Source organism: Poecilia formosa, unplaced genomic scaffold (genome assembly GCF_000485575.1).
Source record: "Poecilia formosa unplaced genomic scaffold, Poecilia_formosa-5.1.2 Scaffold8, whole genome shotgun sequence".
Taxonomy (NCBI): Eukaryota; Metazoa; Chordata; class Actinopteri; order Cyprinodontiformes; family Poeciliidae; genus Poecilia; species Poecilia formosa.
In genome coordinates, this window is record NW_006799947.1 from 3,571,738 (window position 1) to 3,590,458 (window position 18,721).

The window sequence follows — 18,721 nt, forward strand, 5'->3', positions numbered from 1 at the left end:
CGTTAAATGCATTTTTTTAATTTATTTATGTTTTTATTATAGATTATATAAATTTATAGATTATAGACAATAATCTGACAACAGTTAAGGCTGAGGCCGATGTTTAGTACAAGTAAGAAGTAGTGCAACAAACTCCCAATTATGTGAATAAAAGTGCAGGGATTTGTTGATTTTTGTATGAATTTCCACAATAATTTTCAAGAAATTGGAGGAACTGGTTGATGTAATGTGGAAGGAAACAGATAAAAATTAAGTTTATTTGGTTGATAACATAATTTTTAACCATATATAGGCTAAAACAGAGAGAGGATCTCAATGCAAACACCAAAGTCTTTAATTAGCCTATTGGAGTTATGGTTCAATAACACATTTTGCTATTGGTCTAAATATTCAGCAGGTTCAAGCTCCAGGGAGTGGCTCCTTAATGTGAACATGTTGATTCTTACAGAGTTTCCTGCATCCTCACAAAATGTAGCTGGATATTTTTGAGACTTGGCACATAAACAAGCCAGTTATAAGTTGTTTGCTGTAGATATTTGGTAAGCTGAAGTAATGTAATAAAACCCTTAGGTACATTCAAGAGAAAAATATTGCATTGTTTTGCATCTAAACATTTGACTGCTTTTACAGATGGAAATTGATTAATTCATGGTTTATACAGCAAGATAAAGATCATAAATATGAATAAACACACTAATGAGATGCCCATTGAATGCATTGCCAAGAATCCCTCAGAACTGGAAGCCAGTTATAAAAAAAGAAAGAAAATCTTCTCCTGAAATGAAAGTTGAAAGAAATGTTCTCAGAATTTGTACAAACCAAAGCTTTGTACAAATTCAGATTTTTTTTTTCCTTGATAATGTCAGATTAAAAGGTCAAGTAAATTTATCTACTTATACTTAATTAGACATGAACAAATCAATGCACTTTTCTTTTATGACCTATTTATTAATTGGTGGTTTAAAAAAAAAGAGATTTTCCTAATATGAGATTTTTTCCCCCTCTACATAATAAGTATTCACAATTAATTGGATTGAATCTTTCTAAACTTTTTCAACTGTAGTAAAATTAGATTTTTCCAGGGTATTTATAAATTTTACCAGGAATTACCTGATTCTAGTGTGTCTAAATTATTCTGTATTTTCTACCACAAAATGTCTATGTTGCACTTACTAAAAGGGTGGTGCAAATGACAGACTTGCATGTGTTGTTGCAGCTGTTGACAGTGGTGTTGGAGCTTGAGCGTCAGGCCCCCAACATCCTGGTGCTGGGGAGGAAACACATGTTGAGGCCCTCCAAATCCTGGGACAGACGCAACATGAACCTCATCCAGCAGAAAGTGCATTGCTTCTTTACTGAAAACATGTGAGGATCTCAGAATGACAAAGTACCACTTCCTAAAGTTAACACGCCAGGCAGATGGAGGTGGTGTAAATGGCACCAGTGGATGGAAGCGACTAAATATTAATTTTGTACCTCACACCTTCCACACTCCCTCTTAGATCCGAGGACGACCCGTTCCTGCTGTATGCCACTTTGCATTCTGGGAATCATTGTCTGTTCGTGAGCAGGGACCTGATGAGGGACCACAAGGCCTGCCTGCCAGATGACGTAACTAGGCGGCTCTTCTTCAAGTGGCAGAGGGGTCATCAGCTGGTGATGGCTGGGAATGTCGCAGCTGGCAGGAGGGTGAAATTTCTGGTGAGTGGATGGTTGGTTACGACCTCTTGTAAGGTCAGGGCTGTGAAAAGTAAACATTAGCTTGACATTGTACCATCTCCTGTATATAAAAGTAACGAAGAGAGGCTATGTTGTAACTTGTTTTCTTCATGTGTGAACTCTCTCCGAGGCACAGACTGACTCCATCTTTCTGCTTTATTAGAGTATTCCCCGCTTTGACACCATTGTCCAGACTACAGGAGATACCTGGCATCTTCCCTATGATGACACCGGGGACAGAAGCACATATGAAGTGCCACAACTGTGGCTGTGTCTCACCAAAAAACACTGAATAATTTTTTTAAAGATATGTAAAAAAAAAAAAAAAAAAAAAGTTTTAATCTGTAGTCTTGTGAATAAAACTCTTAAATCTTGTAAAGTTTCGGTACATTTTATTATAAAACTTTAGCGTCACTGAAATAATAACGATAAAGAAGATGGAGCGATTTTTTTTCTACCACAAACTATCATATTTGGAAGTCATATGACTTCCAAATATGATAGTTTGTAACCAGAGAGACATAAAATCTAAATATATGAACTTTAGGACATGGTGATAAGGGAACAATATGATTGTAAAAATGTATTTCTTATATTGAAGGTTAACAAAAGCAAACCGTTTTCCTCAAGAGCTGTATTGTTGATGGAAAAAAATTAAATTGCTTTAAGTCTAAAGATTAATTGGCAACTTATCCAAGGAGTCTCAGAAGTAAAGCTTTTTAGTCATGTTGGATTCCTATCAAATTTTACAATCATACCTGGAGACTTTGCCCAAATATAAAACAAATATATTTTGAGAATTTAACTGCGATTAACTTTGAACAATTTATTGAATCTCAAACTAAATTTAAAATGTTTCACATCGGGTCTTTGGATCTTTACGTAACTTTGTGTTTGCACGAAGAGCAGTAACATGTATATCATCCATTGGTTAATGATGAACTCGGAAATTTTTTTATTTTAATACAAAAACACATTTTGTCTGTAACCGTTGTAGTTTTTAGCTTAACGTTCTAAGACGTAAATTCCAAAAAGAACTACAAGCGTTGACCCGGATGGGGAAATCTTTCTCCAGTCACTTCCGGTTCAGAAATTCTTTCCATGTTTTTGTTTCTCCTGCCTGCCATTCTGGTTTCAGTTTAATCCACTTTCTCTTTTTATTTAGCCTCACTGATTACCGCCATGTCTCGGGGGTCCAGTGCGGGGTTCGACCGGCACATCACCATCTTTTCCCCGGAAGGAAGGCTTTACCAAGTCGGTGAGCAAAGAGAGGAAGAAAGCTGCTCAGTCATCACTGCTAACAGCCTGTTAGCATCTGCTCAACCACAAGACAGAGATTCTTCACAGGGATTAATAGTGTATTTCATTTAGTATATTGTTGTCGTGTGATTCAGTTGAGAACTATAACTGCTGTATATTTTTTAGCTGATATTTATTTGGTACAACAATAACATTGCCTGCCTCCCAAACTGTAATTTTCGCCTAAATAAATCTAAATAGCGTAGAGTGGTCTGTTATGAGTCAACTGAATACAGTTTCAGATCTTGAGTTACAATTCAGCGGGCTGTAAATAAAAGTCCCACATAAACAGTAATAGGATTTTCTTTTTCTACTTTTTTGACATCTTAATAATAATAATAATAATAATAATAATAAAACCCCTTTCAACTGTAAAAGACTGTAACTTCTGTTTTTCTCTATTAATCCTTCTGTAGAGTATGCATTTAAAGCCATCAACCAGGGAGGAATGACCTCTGTGGGGATCAGAGGGAAGGACTGCGCTGTGGTCGTCACCCAGAAGAAAGTTCCAGTCAGTATAAACACACAGATGTTCCTTTGTGGAAGCTGCTGGTCGAGTGTGGGTTTTTAATTTAGTTTTTTTCTCTGAGCAACATGTTTCCTCTTATGTTTGTCAGGACAAGCTGTTGGACGCCTCCACCGTCACTCAGCTGTTCAGAATCACAGACAACATTGGCTGCGTCATGACCGGCATGACTGGTAAGCAAGTGAAGGACCAACAGTGCTGTGGAAAAAGCAAATATGGCTATTTGTTGTTTTCTTGTAATAACAACTTTCTTCCTCCAGCTTTTGGATTACATGACTAACAGTTGACCAGTCAATAGTATGTCCCACCTAAACTGTGGATCTCTTTTTTTTTTTAAATGTGAAAACGTATGTGTAGAATGTATTTCTGGGGTCAACCTGTGTGCGTCCTCTGACAGCTGACAGCAGGTCTCAGGTGCAGAGAGCACGCTACGAAGCTGCTAACTGGAACTACAAGTACGGCTATGAGATCCCAGTGGACATGTTGTGCAAACGCATGGCCGATATCTCCCAAGTCTACACACAAAATGCTGAAATGAGGCCGCTCGGCTGCTGTGAGTAATTATGCATGTGTCCACCAGAGTCTTTTTGGGATTTTATCTTTTCGAAACCTGTAGATCTGATGTTGCAAAGCCGACTGTGGACCCGGATCAGTTAGATGTTCTAATCCAGTGTCCTTGCTGCAGGTATGGTCGTGATCGGCATGGACGAGGAGTTGGGCCCTCAGCTATATAAATGCGATCCAGCCGGCTACTATTGTGGCTTCAAGGCCACTGCAGCTGGGGTCAAGCAGACCGAAGCCACCGGTTTCCTCGAGAAGAAGGTCAAAAAGAAACTGGACTGGACCTTTGAGCAGACAATAGAGGTAGACACAGATACACATGCAGCGTACGGTACAGATGCAGCATGCACATACAAAAGAAGCAGCTCTTTTAGTATAAATCACTGCTGATGCATCAGGTTTTTATTGCACTGACTTTTACATTTCATGCAAGCACATTATCCAAAAAACATTTACTGAATTATGAAAGGTTGCTGTGAGGAAGAGGAGCATAAAGCAGAGCTTGTGGACTATCGAGAGCTTTGCTTTTTAAGTCCGATCCCACTACACCGACACAGTTAAACTTCTAAACTTTAAATATGAGCTGTACTCATTCTGGAACCTTTAAATTTCCAGAGTAAAATGCCCTCCTTGGTTTAGAGCCTCATTCATGTGCAAGTAAAGCCTATCACTGACTTAACTTAAGAGTTTCAGAAATAAACCATATTTTTTATTTTCATACCATAAGAATATGGTAGGAAAAATACTGCATTATGAGTCTCGTTTAGAGCTACATCTCTTTTAAAAATTGCATTTTTGCTTTTAATCTTTTTCTCTAAAACTTCAACATTTGTCCTTTCCAGACGGCCATTTCTTGCCTCTCCACTGTTCTTTCCATCGACTTCAAGCCATCGGAGCTGGAGGTGGGAGTCATCACGACACAGGAGCCTAAATTTAAGTGAGTAAATCCCAGAGGTAAATTTTAAAACATGTTGTAGTCCAGCTCCTTCTGTAAACGGTTTTACTTGTCCGACTAAAAGCTGCATCCATAAAATTGAATTTTTGTATTTCAGGATTCTGTCGGAGTCTGAGATTGATGCGTATCTTGTTGCTCTGTCCGAGAGAGAGTGAGGATCGATGGGAAAACCCGGAAGTCTCAGCTAGAAGGAAAAATAAGAGGAGCTTCATTTGTCACAATCCAGGGAGATTTACAACACAGGGAGGTCAAATCTGGACATTTTACTGCAGATGCACTGCCTTTTACCAGCCTCTGTTCTTCCAAGTCATAATTCAACCCACAAAAAACCCCCTCCATCGCCCCACCTACATTCTCACTTTTTGAAAAGATTCTGGACTTTCAGATCGGTGCTCCCAATGGCATAAAAGTACAACACACTCATCAGTTTCGTTGTTTGACATGAGTGTAGCTCTGCAGCTGCAGAGGGGTACCTCTCGGTTACGATGGTTTAATTTTTACTCAGGATGTTCTTCACTTGCGATCTCTGGAGTTTCGTGTTCACGCTCCGGGAGCAGCTGTGGGAGTTTTCCCGTCACTACAATCATCCCCAAACGCCGTCGAACTCTGCTCAGGACAACAACAATTAACTCAATGTTCAATTCTCTCCTCTCAGCTGCGATCTTCAGCTGTATGCCGCTGCACTTCTATTAAATACGGTGTTTTTATTTAACTCCAACGTCTCTATGTTTACTCATTTATATTTCAGCTGAAATTCAGAAAGTCTTACAGGAAACGTGCAGCTTGATTGACTCGGTTTCATAACAGACCAGATGATCTGAAATGGACCGTACACTCATTTAAAGCTGTGTCTACTAATGAGTCTGCATAAAACATTTTCATAATGGATACACTTGCCCGATTTACCGTCACCATTTTGAGCTTTTGCAGCTAAATCAGTCATTTAAAATAAACGGCAAGTTAGAAGGTTTTAACTCAACCAGTTTACAAATCAGCTAATATATTAGCCTAAATGAGGTCACATGAGGTAGGCCTGTCACTATAGCAAATTTGTTAAATTGTTGGGATAAATAATGTAATAATAATAATGACTCCCAGCTACATTTTTTTTTAAGACTGGATCTGGAAAGCATCTTAACTATCCAAAATAAACAAAACAACCAGAATAACAATAATTAAAATGGATTATGAAGTCGCTGTAACTGCATTTGAAAAACTGATCATTCAGCTTAGACAGGGAAAACAGGCAAAAGTGGCAAGCAGTGCAAACTAACTACTTTAAACAAGGTGTCAAATGTTTGCAGCGTTTCTCAAAATGGCGGCTTTTCAACAATATTAAAACGGAGCAGGTCTTTAACGGCCGTTGTCCAAATGGCAATGATTGCGCTCTTTTTAATTTATTACGCACTTAATTGATTTGGTCCTTAATGTGGCAGGCTTAGTCACATACAGCTGTGGTGAAAAGTAAGGACACTGCAGTCATTCAGTCGACCACAAACATGGTAGCAAATCTACAACATAATGGCTGAAAAGACAAACTTAAAAATAGTTGTGCATAAATGTCTGCAAACCAAATGAAGTGAACGTTTCTCACAATGACCTGAGATTAAATATAAAGTCTAGAGATAGTCCCACAAGCTTTTGATCTTAGCTGTTTCATGTATAAACAGCCAGAGAAGAGCATTTTAATTATTCCATAATATAACCTAGTAGTTTAATTTTTAATTATTAATAATCTTGGTCGCCGTTTAAACAGGAATGTAACGAACAGCTGAAGCGTTTAGTTCCTGGGAATTTCCTCTCAAGTCTCCCGTAGCCACACCTGCAGATAAACTTCCTTATTCAAATGACAGAGCAGTTCACTTCCTTCCACAAGCAGAGACAAAAAATTTTCCAAAACCTCTTATCTGTTTTTTTTTTTGTTTTGTTTTTTTAAATACATGCATGGACAGTCAAAGCCCGACTTCCACTTCCTCATTCGTTGGAAGTGAGCTGTCGAGCAATCCGGTTTTTCCTTTTAAATATGAAAATACTGGCTGGCTGATGAGAAATGACTCGGCTCGGCTGTCAAGCTCTGATGGAGGCATTAGGATGATCAGACCTTTAGACGGCGGGAAGAGGGCACATGGGTAATTTCCTGCATAATTACAGCCTCGTAGTTTTGTCAGGCGCTGCTGATTACATGTTGCCTTTTGAGACTTTTAACGTTTTTAGAGTTTTACGCATTTCTCACGGTTTTTCTGGGGAACAATTAAAATGTTTCAACGGCTTTAAGTAGCAAATATGTGGAATTTTTTATCAGGAGACGTTTCTACTGTAGGTTCTAACAACTCTTGGACCAAATCCTGACTTATTTTGACCCTTTCTTGACATTTTAGCGTTTGGAGTTGATCACAATTTGTCAGTTTCTGTTCATCCAATGACTCTTGAGGATCTGACCACAGATTTTCTTTGGGATCAAGGGGAGTTTCCAAAGAGTTCAAAAGTTAAAAGTTCTGATCCTTGTGACGCAGATCTCCCTCAGGCTGGAAAATACCCAGATCATCATCAGCAAGCTTTTCCTGGTTTGCTAGAAGAAGTTATTCTTGGAGGACATTTTGATCCTGCTTATTAATAGCAGCGGTCAAAGCCTTGACTTCCTCTGATGACAAGAGACTAAATGTGGGAAGTTCCGACTTGTGGAACCTTTCAGCATTAATCTGAAAAAAATAACCTTTAACCTCCGTCTACTGCTGTCCATCCTGCACAATTTTAGCCTGTCCTTGTCAAAGTCATACAACGTTGTTTTGTTGCAAACCAGTGTTTTGCCCGAAGGTACCCATTAAACACAACATAATATTAAGCACATCTGTTGCTCTTTTAGAGTTTAATTAAATTCAGCTGGGTTGTTTTCCAGCATCACCTGTACTGATGCAACTACAACAAAATGAAATTAGCTCATAATTTTGAGCAAAAAGTATCAAAACTTGGTTTCTCAGATGGTAACTTGATCAAGATGCATCAATATAAAAAGAAATTTGACTTTTTTTTCCCCCACATCTTTGACTTTAAATTAAGTCCTTTGCTGCTTCAGGTTAAATTAACAGTCATAGTTGCAGTCCGAATAACAACTGTGACTGTAATTTATGGCTCTTAGTAATTAATTAGTTCTGATCCCTGCATAATAAGAGTAAAGGACTCCTTTTGTCTAAGCTTCATTAGAGAGAAGGGAACAGCAAGACTCGATCGGGAATACTTAGAAAAACCATAAGCAACATTTACTCTCCATTTCCCACAAATCAAGTCACGGAGCAGGTCTGAGGTGTTAAATATGAGTGTTTTAATTTAACTGGAGTGCGCTGGAACTGTTTGCCATCTCACATATACAACCTGCTAAACTGTACACATTCACAGCTTCCATAAAAAATACATCTTCATATACACAGCATTTACAGTATCATACAACAGAGCTGGAACAGGGTCTTCAGGGGATCCTCTCACACAGCAGTCCCGTTACAAAGTGTGCGTTTCGCTCTCCTGCAGCGGTCAGTGTCTCGTTTTATGTCAGGAGATGCGAGCCCGGCCCGGTTCGGCAGCAGCCGCGTCGCCCTCGCTGCCGTCTTCCCAGCATGATGTTACAAATAAATCAGACATGTGCCGAGCCGTGCCGCCTTCATTCTTATCGTAATCATCTTGGGCCGTTTTGCAACTTCCTTGTTCTTTTTCTTTTCTGCTAATGTCCATTCAACTGAATGTCATCGTACATTCCCTGCAGACACACATGACGGGGGAGGGGGAGAGGGGAGAAATATGGATTACCCAACCAGTCAGATTTTTGACACTTCATTCAGTCAGTCACTACACAGCAACTGCAATTTCAACACACCTCTTCGTCCGACTCCTCCTCCGACGACTCCTCTCCGCTGTTTTCTGATTCGGAGAGGTCCCTCAGGTCCGGATGGGTCACCGGGAACAGCTCTTTCTGGATGTCGCAGTTGTCCAAACCGTAGGTGAGGTGGAAGGGAGTGTGTCCCCCGGACGACAGGAGGTTGGGGTCTGCTCCTTTCCGCAGGAGGAGTTTGACCAGAGCGAGGTTCTGCTGGTCAACGGCAAGATGCAGCGAGCTGCGGCCGTTGTGCTGCTCCTGTGCAACAGGGACGTCACGTTAAAACCAAAACATTCTCCACGTCGGCCCAGATTCTGCGTCTGGATGAATTTGCTTACTTTGGCGTTGATATCCGCTCCGAGGTCCACCATTTTCTCCACCAGCGAGAGGAAACCGTGAACCGAAGCCAGGTGGAGGCAGTTCTGACCTGCACGAAACAGAAGAGGCGTCGATTAGAACCGACTCCTTGCCCAACAGCGTCCGCCGTGCCGACGACGGCGTGCCTCAACGCAAGTCTCACCGTTATAGTTGCAGGCGGCCATCGCCGTGTGCAGGTGCTCCAACCTGCAGTTCTGTGTGATGACGCTGAAGCAGTACAGGTTACCGTGGCGACAGGCGATGTGAAGAGGCGTGTCGCCGCTGTTGTCCACCAGCGTGGGGTCGCAGCCGGACGCGAGGAGACTGGAGCACACGTTCGGCTGGTTTGTTATTACTGCTAAGTGGAGAGGAGTCTGTGGGTGGGGAGGCAAAGCATTTATGTTACACTTTTGCTCAGAGCAAATAAAACGTTAACAGAGGAGAGGGGAAGATCACACACCTGTCTCAGGTCATTCTGTGCATTGAGGAAAGGTGTGTTCTTTGAAAGGTCAATCATTTGTTTGATGTAGTCCTTTGCTTCGTGGATGATGGCCAGGTGGAGCAGCCTGCCGAGAAAAAGGTAGGGAAAAAAAAAAACCTGTTAGACAACAAAAATAGAAAAAGGGACAAATTCTTCAACTGAGACTCTGATTCACTGCCCCGAAAAGCACGTATGCACACAACTCCACCTGCATCAACAGGTTTATTTTGTATTACTCCCAGTTCATGTTTCAAGTAGTTGTATTTTTTGGATACAAACAAACAGTTTTTTCATCGTATATAAAATAAGTGGGACGAGCAGCCAGAGGCATCTTCAGATGCAAATTGTTTAAAAACTGAATGGTGGGTAACATATTGAAGATCTTTTTTTTTTTAGTTTTGAAAAGCAGTTTTAAAAATATACACTCAATATTTTGCAGGAGTGAAAATGCTAGAATAGTTAAACTAAATCTATAATGCACACAGAACAATTTACTTTAAATTAGAAGGTGTATATAGAAATTTACAGCAATAATGTTAAATATCCAACTATGTAAATCACTATTATCTCTTTCTAAAATCAGTTTTATTGCCATTTTCTTATTTATGGAAAATCAAGACAAATAGTCCACCTTTCAACAGCCTGGTGGAATAACAAGACCAAACAAAACTAAATGATCCCTTTCAAATTAGTGTTGTAGCTGAAATTCAATTAAGATACTTTGTAACAAATGAATCAACTAATAAAGTTTCTATTTCACCCTCTTGGTCAAAGTTATCAAGATTTGCTGAGCAACATGCAGCTTTGGAGCAGCAGGTTCCAGTCCTCTGGTCTTCTTTATTAATATCTAATAGGTCTATTAGAAATATACCAGAATGTGAATAATTGACTATCATACATTTTAATAAACTTCTGATTTTTTGGGAGGGCTCTTATAAATTTATGGGCCCACCTTTTGAGACTTTATGGAGACGGCCCTGCTAGCAGTAAAAAAAAAAAGAAAAGAAAAGAAAAAAAACGTAGCTGTGATTCGGTTCTGCACACGTTTAATCTTGATTTAAATGTTTTGAAAGTTTTATGTTATTTCTGCTTTGGTGTGAATAAAGCACTTTACATCATTTTAATTAAATTCCCTTTATAAATACTCTTAAGAAAATGGTTATGAGCGCGGACTACATTTCTGTGCGGAGGAATAAGATTGGGACAAAAATAACGAACTTTAGGGTTACTTTAGGGTATTGTTTGTTTCCACTGGTTTTGAGACAACACCGTCTCTGTCACAGAAGACGGGTTTATTCGTTGTTTCTCGGTTATTTACATGGTAGTACTTTAGGGAAATTTTCCCAGTTTTCCCCTTCTTTGCTCTTCACGGGAACGCGCGTCGGTTGGATTCCTTGGCGGCGCGCCCGGGACTTTCCCAATCTGACCTCCTGATAAATGGCCTTTTTGTTTACTATATCCCGTCTATGACCGCAGCAAGAAAAAAAAGCTACTTTGAAATCAAATCAGACCCATTAACGGGGCTAAACCTCAATGCTTATAAACAACAATAATAATTCCAGGCTAATTTAGGACTGAAATGGAGGAAGGCTTTCCCGACAGGGAACGAAGGCATCAAATTACCTCAAAGACCCAAAAGTGAGGCCCTGCGTCTCAGGCGCCCCCTGTTATATAAATATAAATAAGCATATAAATAACCCGGTGGGTAAAAACCTACGTGTCTCCCTCGTCTGTAGTCTGCGTCTGCCACTCCTGCAGCGGCTCTTCGGTCCGAGCTGCGGCCTGCTGGCGCTCACTCTCCAGGTGGAGCCGATGGAGCTCCTCCGCCACAGCCTGGTACTCTTCCTCCTTCAGCGAGTCCACGCCGCTGTCGAGCCGCTCCTCCGTCGACTGGGCCGCCTTCCCTTCTTTAGACTCCCGATTGTAATCCATTTGGTTTAATATACTTGTCCGGTGAAGGTCCATGTTGATTCTGGCAGTCCTAGTTGTACTGTGGCTAAGTGTGTGTGCTGCAGCCTGTAAATGCCCTCTGCGTGTATCTGGCTGCAGAGCGGGCGGAGTTAGCACATAGGTGGGGGATTTCCACCAAACTGACAACTAGAATAACTTCGCAAACACACAAGCAGAGCCAGAGAGGGGATTTCTGCCCAGACTTGAATAATAAAAACGCTTCACATCGAGCATAATGCGTTTGCAGGATCAGAGGCGGAATTAGTAAAACGGGGGTCTGAGGCACACATGCAACAGCACCCCCGTCTTAGTCCCCTTTCTTTGTCAATAGTTTGTGCAAAGATACAAGGTCATAAAAAAATCACATAAAGTCTTAGATTTTATAATCTAAGTTTAGATTGTCAGTGCTTGTACTTAAACACATTTTACCATGTCAACAACTTTGTCTTAAAATATGCTAGAGGTGTTTTTTCCAGAACCTTCCAGCTCTGAATAAGGGATTTAGTCAGAGTCTTTAGAGGAAAAGAGAACAGCAGGGGTCCCCAAAGAGCTCTAAAAATATAACAGTCATTCTATATGAAATTTCTTTCTATCAGTAACACTAGAAGCTCAAAATAATGGAGCTAAAACCAAACTCTTTTTAAAACATGCTAAATATACCTGCTTTACCCCAAGTCCTACAATATGTATGTGCATAGACATAAATTAGAATATTACACTAAGTTTCAATATCTTTCAATTACATAAATGTAAACATCTTTTTTTTCTGGTTATTCCATGAATTTCAGAAACTTTTTCTTGTTTATCCATATTAATTAATTTAATATTTGGTTTGTTTCAGTGTATTTTAATGGAACTTTAATAAAATCTTTTGAGAAAACAGTTGACTATTTTAACAGAATAGCATTCCCTCTGTTTTTTCCCCTATAGTGTTTATACAAATGCCTCTCTGCAAAGTAGAATATTAAAATTTTATCTAATTCAGTAATTCATTTTAAAAAGTGAAGCTCAAAGATTATCTTCACTTTAAGTGATATGTTAGTGTTTATGTCTCTTGATTTATGTAATTATCAGGTAATGAAAACCCCAAACCTGATAGGACAAACTAAGGGATTTTTAATACACAAATGTCTTCAAACTGTAAAGTCCATGTACTGTACATTACACACTCATGTTCTGGGTTCCTGTTGCTGGAAGTAATGCATCACAGCAATGTCTGTCGCTCTACTGAAGTGTTGGGGAAGTCTGGATTGCTTAACTCATGGCTTTTTGACTGAAACTACATTTTGTGTTTCCATTAGTTTCCATTAGCCGTAATCTGTACTCATCAAAACGAACAACAACCCCGGTTAAGACAAATCCTTCTGTGCGCCATGCATGCATATAACATAAATTTAACTTTTTGCATTGAATTACTGGAGTACATCAACATTTTATGTTATGTATTTTGTTTCTATTCAGATTTAAAACGATGTTAGATGTAGAATGCACAACTGTTTAAATATGGATTATAAAGAGGTGATCTTTGGTGGATGATGAGACTTGAAAGATCCCCAAATCACTTTTTTTTTCTTGAAGGGTCAGGACAAACACTGACTCTCAGTCTGGGTGTTATGACACTGTGACGAAACCACAGATCCTATGATGCAGGCAAAACAATGTCCAAATATAATAATAATAATAATAATAATAATAACATTTTAGCACACCTACCCCAATTTCACAGGAAAGTGTGTAATTAAAGAGGCTCGGCTTTAAAAGTGTAATTTCAACCCGCCATGAATAAATATGAGACTCACTGCATACCGTTTGAAGGTGCTGAAGGTGAGTTACTCACCTCAAGCAGCTGAATCACATGTCTGGAAAACACCTAAATAAGCTGACAAAGTTTTTTTTTAAACCTGCTTAAGCTGTAACTTAAAGTTATGAAATATTATGTTTTTTGTTTTTTTTTATAATTCATGTGATAGTGGTAGTGGTCCAAACATGTAACTTACCAGAGCTTGCAGAAACTCTAAGATGTTATTTATCGTGATCATAGTTGAAGAGTGAAAAGCTTTGTCATGATAACCTAGAAAGTCTTGTTCATCATTTTGCATCCTAATATCACATGTATTAGCTATTAAATTAACTTCTGAGCATGTACTCAGGACTTAGCATGGCAGGATTTGCTATATTATTTACAAAATTTAAAAAGAAATGTTCATTGTAAAACACATCAAGCCTGGGACAAAATTATTACAATTTGGGGTGTCAGGAATATAAATGAACTTTGTCTTTTGCTGACATTCCTTTGAATACGCACTTCAGGTATAACCTGGTGGGTAAATACAAATAAATGGAAAAGCTGACCAGATTTATTTCTGCTTACTTAGCTTTCGTTTTCATAGATTATGAAAATGAAAAACTCAGTTTCTCAGATAATTTGACCATTACAGAAGATACAAAAGGATTTTAATGCAAAAATCGTGGCTTACAGAAAAGCAACTTAGACCTGTAACAGACTGTGAGACCTTAATATTGAAATGAGTTTTTCTTTGTACCACTGACTCCAAACCCTTTTTCTCTTTAGGTAAGGTACTTGTGAAGTTGTTTGTGGTTAAGGAGAGGCTCACCTCAAGGAATGCATCATGTTTGTGTGTGGTGGTGGCAAAAGCAGCATTTATTCCTGCTCCTTTATCACATGTTTTCCTTTAACTCAACTTTCCACTAATATGTAAGTATGGATGCATGACTCTGTGAACAGCAATGAGTCCCTTCAGTTTCAGCTAACCTCCATTCTGAACCTTTTCTGTCAGAAGTCAAACATTTCTGTATTACAAACAAGTTTTTTGTAATATTCTAGGATTTAAGAAGCTGATAAGACTGTTTAGTGTTTTTTTAAGTCCCCGGTGTCTCAGCTACTTTTGTCTAATGTGCAGAATTTATCTATCTCCTAAAAATATTAACCCTGCAAGCAAAAAGCAACACCTAAAGAAGCTACATTTCATTTGCATGCCATCATTTTCAAATTGGTTTGGTGCAAACTGTTAGAAAGTGTCAGTCTTGTATATCGACATGCTTCAAGAAGGGAAACAGTTTCTCTTTTGATAAGAGACAGGAGGCTGGAAAGTACTATAACTGCACCTTTATCTGCAAAAGCCCTCATAAATAACTCAACAAGTGTTGCTCAGCAGCTGCGCTGGAAACGGTGGGCTGGGCTGCAGGACCTTGGGGGGGCTGCATGGGAGTTTCTTCTAAAGGTTAGAGTGTTATTTCAGACGGCGTTTGCTGTGCAGTGTGATGAGTGAGGCTACAGACGAGCAGTGGAGTTTCCCCCCCGACACCCGCGGATGCTGACCACATGCCAAACTGCACGCTATTTGTGCTGAAGAGGTAGAAAGTAGTAAACGTTTTAAAGGCCAATGAAAACCACAAGAAAACCTCCCGAATAAATCATTGCTGTGCGTAACCTGAAGTACTTGAGCAGCTCAAATCGAAGGTTGCATATGCGCAGGCTATTTTCATTTCAGCCTGAATGAGAACCCCTACTAGTCTGTTGCAGGACTTGAAATTCTTGATTGGGCTGCAAGACTCCACCAGGTTGCGACCGATCCCTTTGCAAAACAAATAACAGCTTGAACATAATGTTCTGTGGGCCTAACGGGGGAACTCCAAGCTTCCTATTGTTCATTTGAGCGACCAGTCGAACCAGGAAGCTCAGGCCTCGGTCTCAGCACTTTTTTTGTTTATGGTCACATAACAGCTGGTTGGCAGGACGTTAAGAAAAGGCAGGGATTTGCAAAGAGGAATTCACAAGGGCAGGATGCAAGAAAAGCAGCCACGCCACTATGAAAGAAAACAAAAGTCGACTTAATCCCACAACTTATCTTATTTTTATTAATGCTTTTTTTTATGCTTTGGAGAGCAAATCTGATACTTCCAGGTTTAGCTGTCTGGGAGTTTTAGTTTGGAAACATTTGCAAACATTTTAAGCATGAGTGTCACCATTTTAGCTGACCTGGAGGTCAGTCATATGAGACCAGTGACTGGAAACCAGCATTTGAAACAGCACAGGAAAAACTCCAACATGGTGAAAACATTCAAAGCTGCAAAATGAGCAGGGAAGGAAAAGCTGCAGTTAGCTGGTTTTATGTGTGTGATGAGGTGTGGGTTTTTTTTATGGATATTTCTTTATGTAACCTGAGTACATGGGATTACTTATTAATATTTGGAGAGTTCAATGTGGATAAAAACAAAACAAAAAAAAGCCAGCTGGCAATAACACAAAAAAACCCATCTGATTGTGATGTTTTTTTCTATGCAAATTAGAAAAATTGCTAGAAAAATTGCCCGAAGAAACAAAGCTGTAGTCTGGGATTTTACTTGTACAAATGGCTTCTGTTTTATTAGTTTCAGGATATTAAGCCACAAATATTTAATCCTCAGGCATCAGATGAACCAGTTAAAGTTGCAAACAATTTATTTCAAGAAATTCCCCCAATGATCAGAATAAGAGGCCCTGAAAATTATAGAACATCTTTTAACTTTAAGAAACCAAAACGTATTGACTTCTGGTCATTGGTCATCACCACAGACTCAGAAAAGACTTTCCAACAAAGAGGCAAATGCTCAACAATCAACAGCTCAACTGAAGTTAGCAGCTACCAATACGGAAAAACAAAATACACCTGGACAAAACGTTGTGGGACGAGATTGAGCAATCTGACCCACAACGACAAAATCAGTCAAGTGAAGCTTTTAATCCTAAGTATACTGATGCAGCTTTCAAGCATGGTGGTCGCTGCATCATGCTGTGGGGCATCACTGCCATTTTATGGAAAAATAAAACCAAGAGAATTACCTACTGATTCAAAAATCCAGACGGGATTATACCAGAAGTTTCTTAATGGCTGTAAGGAGAATAAGCTCAAACTGCAAGTTTTAACCAAGTGAATCTTATTCTTGTGTTTATAAGAAATCATTGCAGTCAAAAGTTGCTACTATACTGAGTGGAAAAGAAAATGTCTGAATAAATCGCATACAGTGAAAGCCCAAAGTGAATAATCAAGCTAGTGGTGAGTGGATGAAAACTTCCGACTGAAGCTGCAGAAGAAAAAATGAAATCCTGAGTCATTCAGGAGTCACTTTGAAATGATACCGAAAGGTCCGACTCAAGACATGTGTGAGTGGTTTATCTCTCGCATCTGAAGAAAGAAAAGCATCTGTTAAATATTTGTAAGATCATTCACAAACCTGTGGAACGTGTCTGTGTCAGTGGGAATCCCTGGGGATTCTGGGCCTAAGCATAAGGTGCATAACGCCAGCTGATTCATGATGAGTCACTCAGCCACACACTTTCATGACACAAGGGTCAAAGTGATCGGTGACTCATTAAATCGCACTCCGCACTGTCAAGAATGACAGTGTGCAGCAGGGAGGGTAGATCAGTCTTCTCACCTGTTTCCTTACCTGTTAGATTCTCTGATTGCTCTACGTTAAAGACACATGACCCACTTCTTCTACTGTCTGGATATTTCTAATTTAGATAACAATGTGTATATATCTTAACCACTCAATATTAAAATCTTATAAAATGTATAATAAATTCTCTAATAAAGATTTTTTTCATATATTCATCTATTAGGGAATGTCAGAAAAAAATTGCAGTCGGGTTACAACTTCAATTTTGTTTACAACAAATTATAACTACAGCTGTAAAATGTAAAATCCCTTCTAAGTCTTTATGATTCGGCTTTAAGTCTTTAAATTTGGTCTGGAAACTCTCACAGCATCTCTTCCTGATTACCCTGACTACTGGAAGCATTCAGACAACTTCCTGTTTACTAAATATTAATTAGGCAATTTCTGAAAATACATTGGGTTTCCCAGGGCAACCACTATGGATTTATGCAAGAGAGAAGAAACTACTGATTCATGCAAGAAGAGCATGGCGATTCCTGTTTCCCCTGGGAACCACTAATAAGGCCAAATATTAATTTTTTTCGTTATTTACTGTGTTTGATGTTTAAAATATTACAAGTCAGGGAGTCTTGAATTCCACTTTTTGAAAGAAAAATGTAAAAACTGCAATAAATTAGAGTCTGGGTGTTCAACAGAAAACCCTTGTAACGCTGGCTGGGTACAAGCAAATAAAAGTGGCTCTATTTTTATTTTTGAACTATAAATTTGGTGTAAATTAAAAAAAAGAATATTTTCCATGCTTACAGTCTTTTAACATAATTACACTCCAATATCACTATTTTCTGATATAATTTAAAAAAAAATATATAAATTCAACTTAAACTCCAAAGTTCAGCCCATTTCCTTAAAAAAAAAAAAAAAATCACATTCCACTGCAAAGAAAACAAAATCAAATCAGTTTCTTACTGGCAACGTGTTATCAAAAGCTTTCTTCTGATTGGCTGATTAGGCCCTCATGATGACTCCTTCCCTGTCTGAGATACACAAAGAGAAAAAGCCCAAAAGATCCAGGAAGACGTTTTTTTAACAGCTGAATCAGCAAGAGGTCCGATCACCTTCTTAAAACTCAGTTGTGATAAATGTTTTTGTTCATGTCTTACACTGTAAATGAAACCTTTGATCACTAGATGATATTTTGAATATTCACTGAATATTCATCCAGATAATGATCCACTTTTCCCTGTACTGTAGAATCAACATCTTACAGTTTTTTTTCTTTTTTTTTTTTCTTAATTTTCTTAATTTTTACTTACTTACGTCATTAGAAAATATATGTTGAGTATGTAATAATTTGATTGATGGTAAATAAATGCTAAATCTGTGAAATACACAATTATTTTCCTTACTATATGTAATTGAGACTGATTATTTATGCACAATAATAAGGTTTAGCACACTTGACCAACCACTATGCATAAAAACACAACACATAAAATGTGTTCAGGCATCATAGATACCAAATAATGAACATTTTTATGATTTATACTCCAGGAAGTAGAAAGTACAAGAATGCTTGAGAAGCAAGTGATGCCCACAGCCTGATTT

General features: G+C 38.8%; 3 protein-coding genes across 4 annotated transcripts in view; 2 read left to right on the forward strand and 1 right to left on the reverse strand.

The window, feature by feature from the left end:
• Nucleotides 1-2,095, forward strand: part of prorp (protein only RNase P catalytic subunit) — a 12,252-nt gene extending 10,157 nt beyond the window's left edge. For both annotated transcript variants that reach the window (XM_007575930.2, XM_016662613.1), the window contains 3 exons: nt 1,217-1,365; nt 1,503-1,701; nt 1,883-2,095. In XM_007575930.2, coding sequence (XP_007575992.1) covers nt 1,217-1,365; nt 1,503-1,701; nt 1,883-2,011 — 477 coding nt within the window. In that variant the 3' untranslated portion in view covers nt 2,012-2,095. The remainder of the gene's footprint in view (nt 1-1,216; nt 1,366-1,502; nt 1,702-1,882) is intronic.
• A 681-nt stretch (nt 2,096-2,776) lies between these two features.
• Nucleotides 2,777-5,775, forward strand: psma6a (proteasome 20S subunit alpha 6a). Its single transcript, XM_007575953.2, has 7 exons — nt 2,777-2,977; nt 3,435-3,529; nt 3,636-3,717; nt 3,942-4,097; nt 4,230-4,408; nt 4,948-5,042; nt 5,158-5,775. The coding sequence occupies exons 1-7, from the start codon at nt 2,902-2,904 to the stop codon at nt 5,213-5,215; spliced, it is 741 nt and encodes a 246-aa protein (XP_007576015.1). The 5' UTR covers nt 2,777-2,901; the 3' UTR covers nt 5,216-5,775.
• Nucleotides 5,776-8,357: 2,582 nt separating this feature from the next.
• nfkbiab (nuclear factor of kappa light polypeptide gene enhancer in B-cells inhibitor, alpha b) lies at nt 8,358-11,980 on the reverse strand. The gene is made up of 6 exons (XM_007575942.2): nt 11,481-11,980; nt 9,743-9,848; nt 9,446-9,656; nt 9,264-9,352; nt 8,926-9,183; nt 8,358-8,808 (listed from the first exon to the last, which is right to left on the reverse strand). The coding sequence occupies exons 1-6, from the start codon at nt 11,726-11,728 to the stop codon at nt 8,773-8,775; spliced, it is 948 nt and encodes a 315-aa protein (XP_007576004.1). The 5' UTR covers nt 11,729-11,980; the 3' UTR covers nt 8,358-8,772.
• Nucleotides 11,981-18,721: the final 6,741 nt, after the last annotated feature.

Coding starts and splice junctions, on each gene's coding strand:
- psma6a (XM_007575953.2), top strand. CDS start 2,902: ATGTCTCGGGGGTCCAGTGCGGGGTTCGACCGGCACATCACCATCTTT. Junction 3,530..3,635: donor TCACCCAGAAGAAAGTTCCA/GTCAGTATAAAC, acceptor TATGTTTGTCAG/GACAAGCTGTTGGACGCCTC. Junction 4,409..4,947: donor CCTTTGAGCAGACAATAGAG/GTAGACACAGAT, acceptor TGTCCTTTCCAG/ACGGCCATTTCTTGCCTCTC.
- nfkbiab (XM_007575942.2), bottom strand. CDS start 11,728: ATGGACCTTCACCGGACAAGTATATTAAACCAAATGGATTACAATCGG. Junction 9,353..9,445: donor GGCCGCCTGCAACTATAACG/GTGAGACTTGCG, acceptor TGTTTCGTGCAG/GTCAGAACTGCCTCCACCTG. Junction 8,809..8,925: donor AGGAGGAGTCGGACGAAGAG/GTGTGTTGAAAT, acceptor GTGTGTCTGCAG/GGAATGTACGATGACATTCA.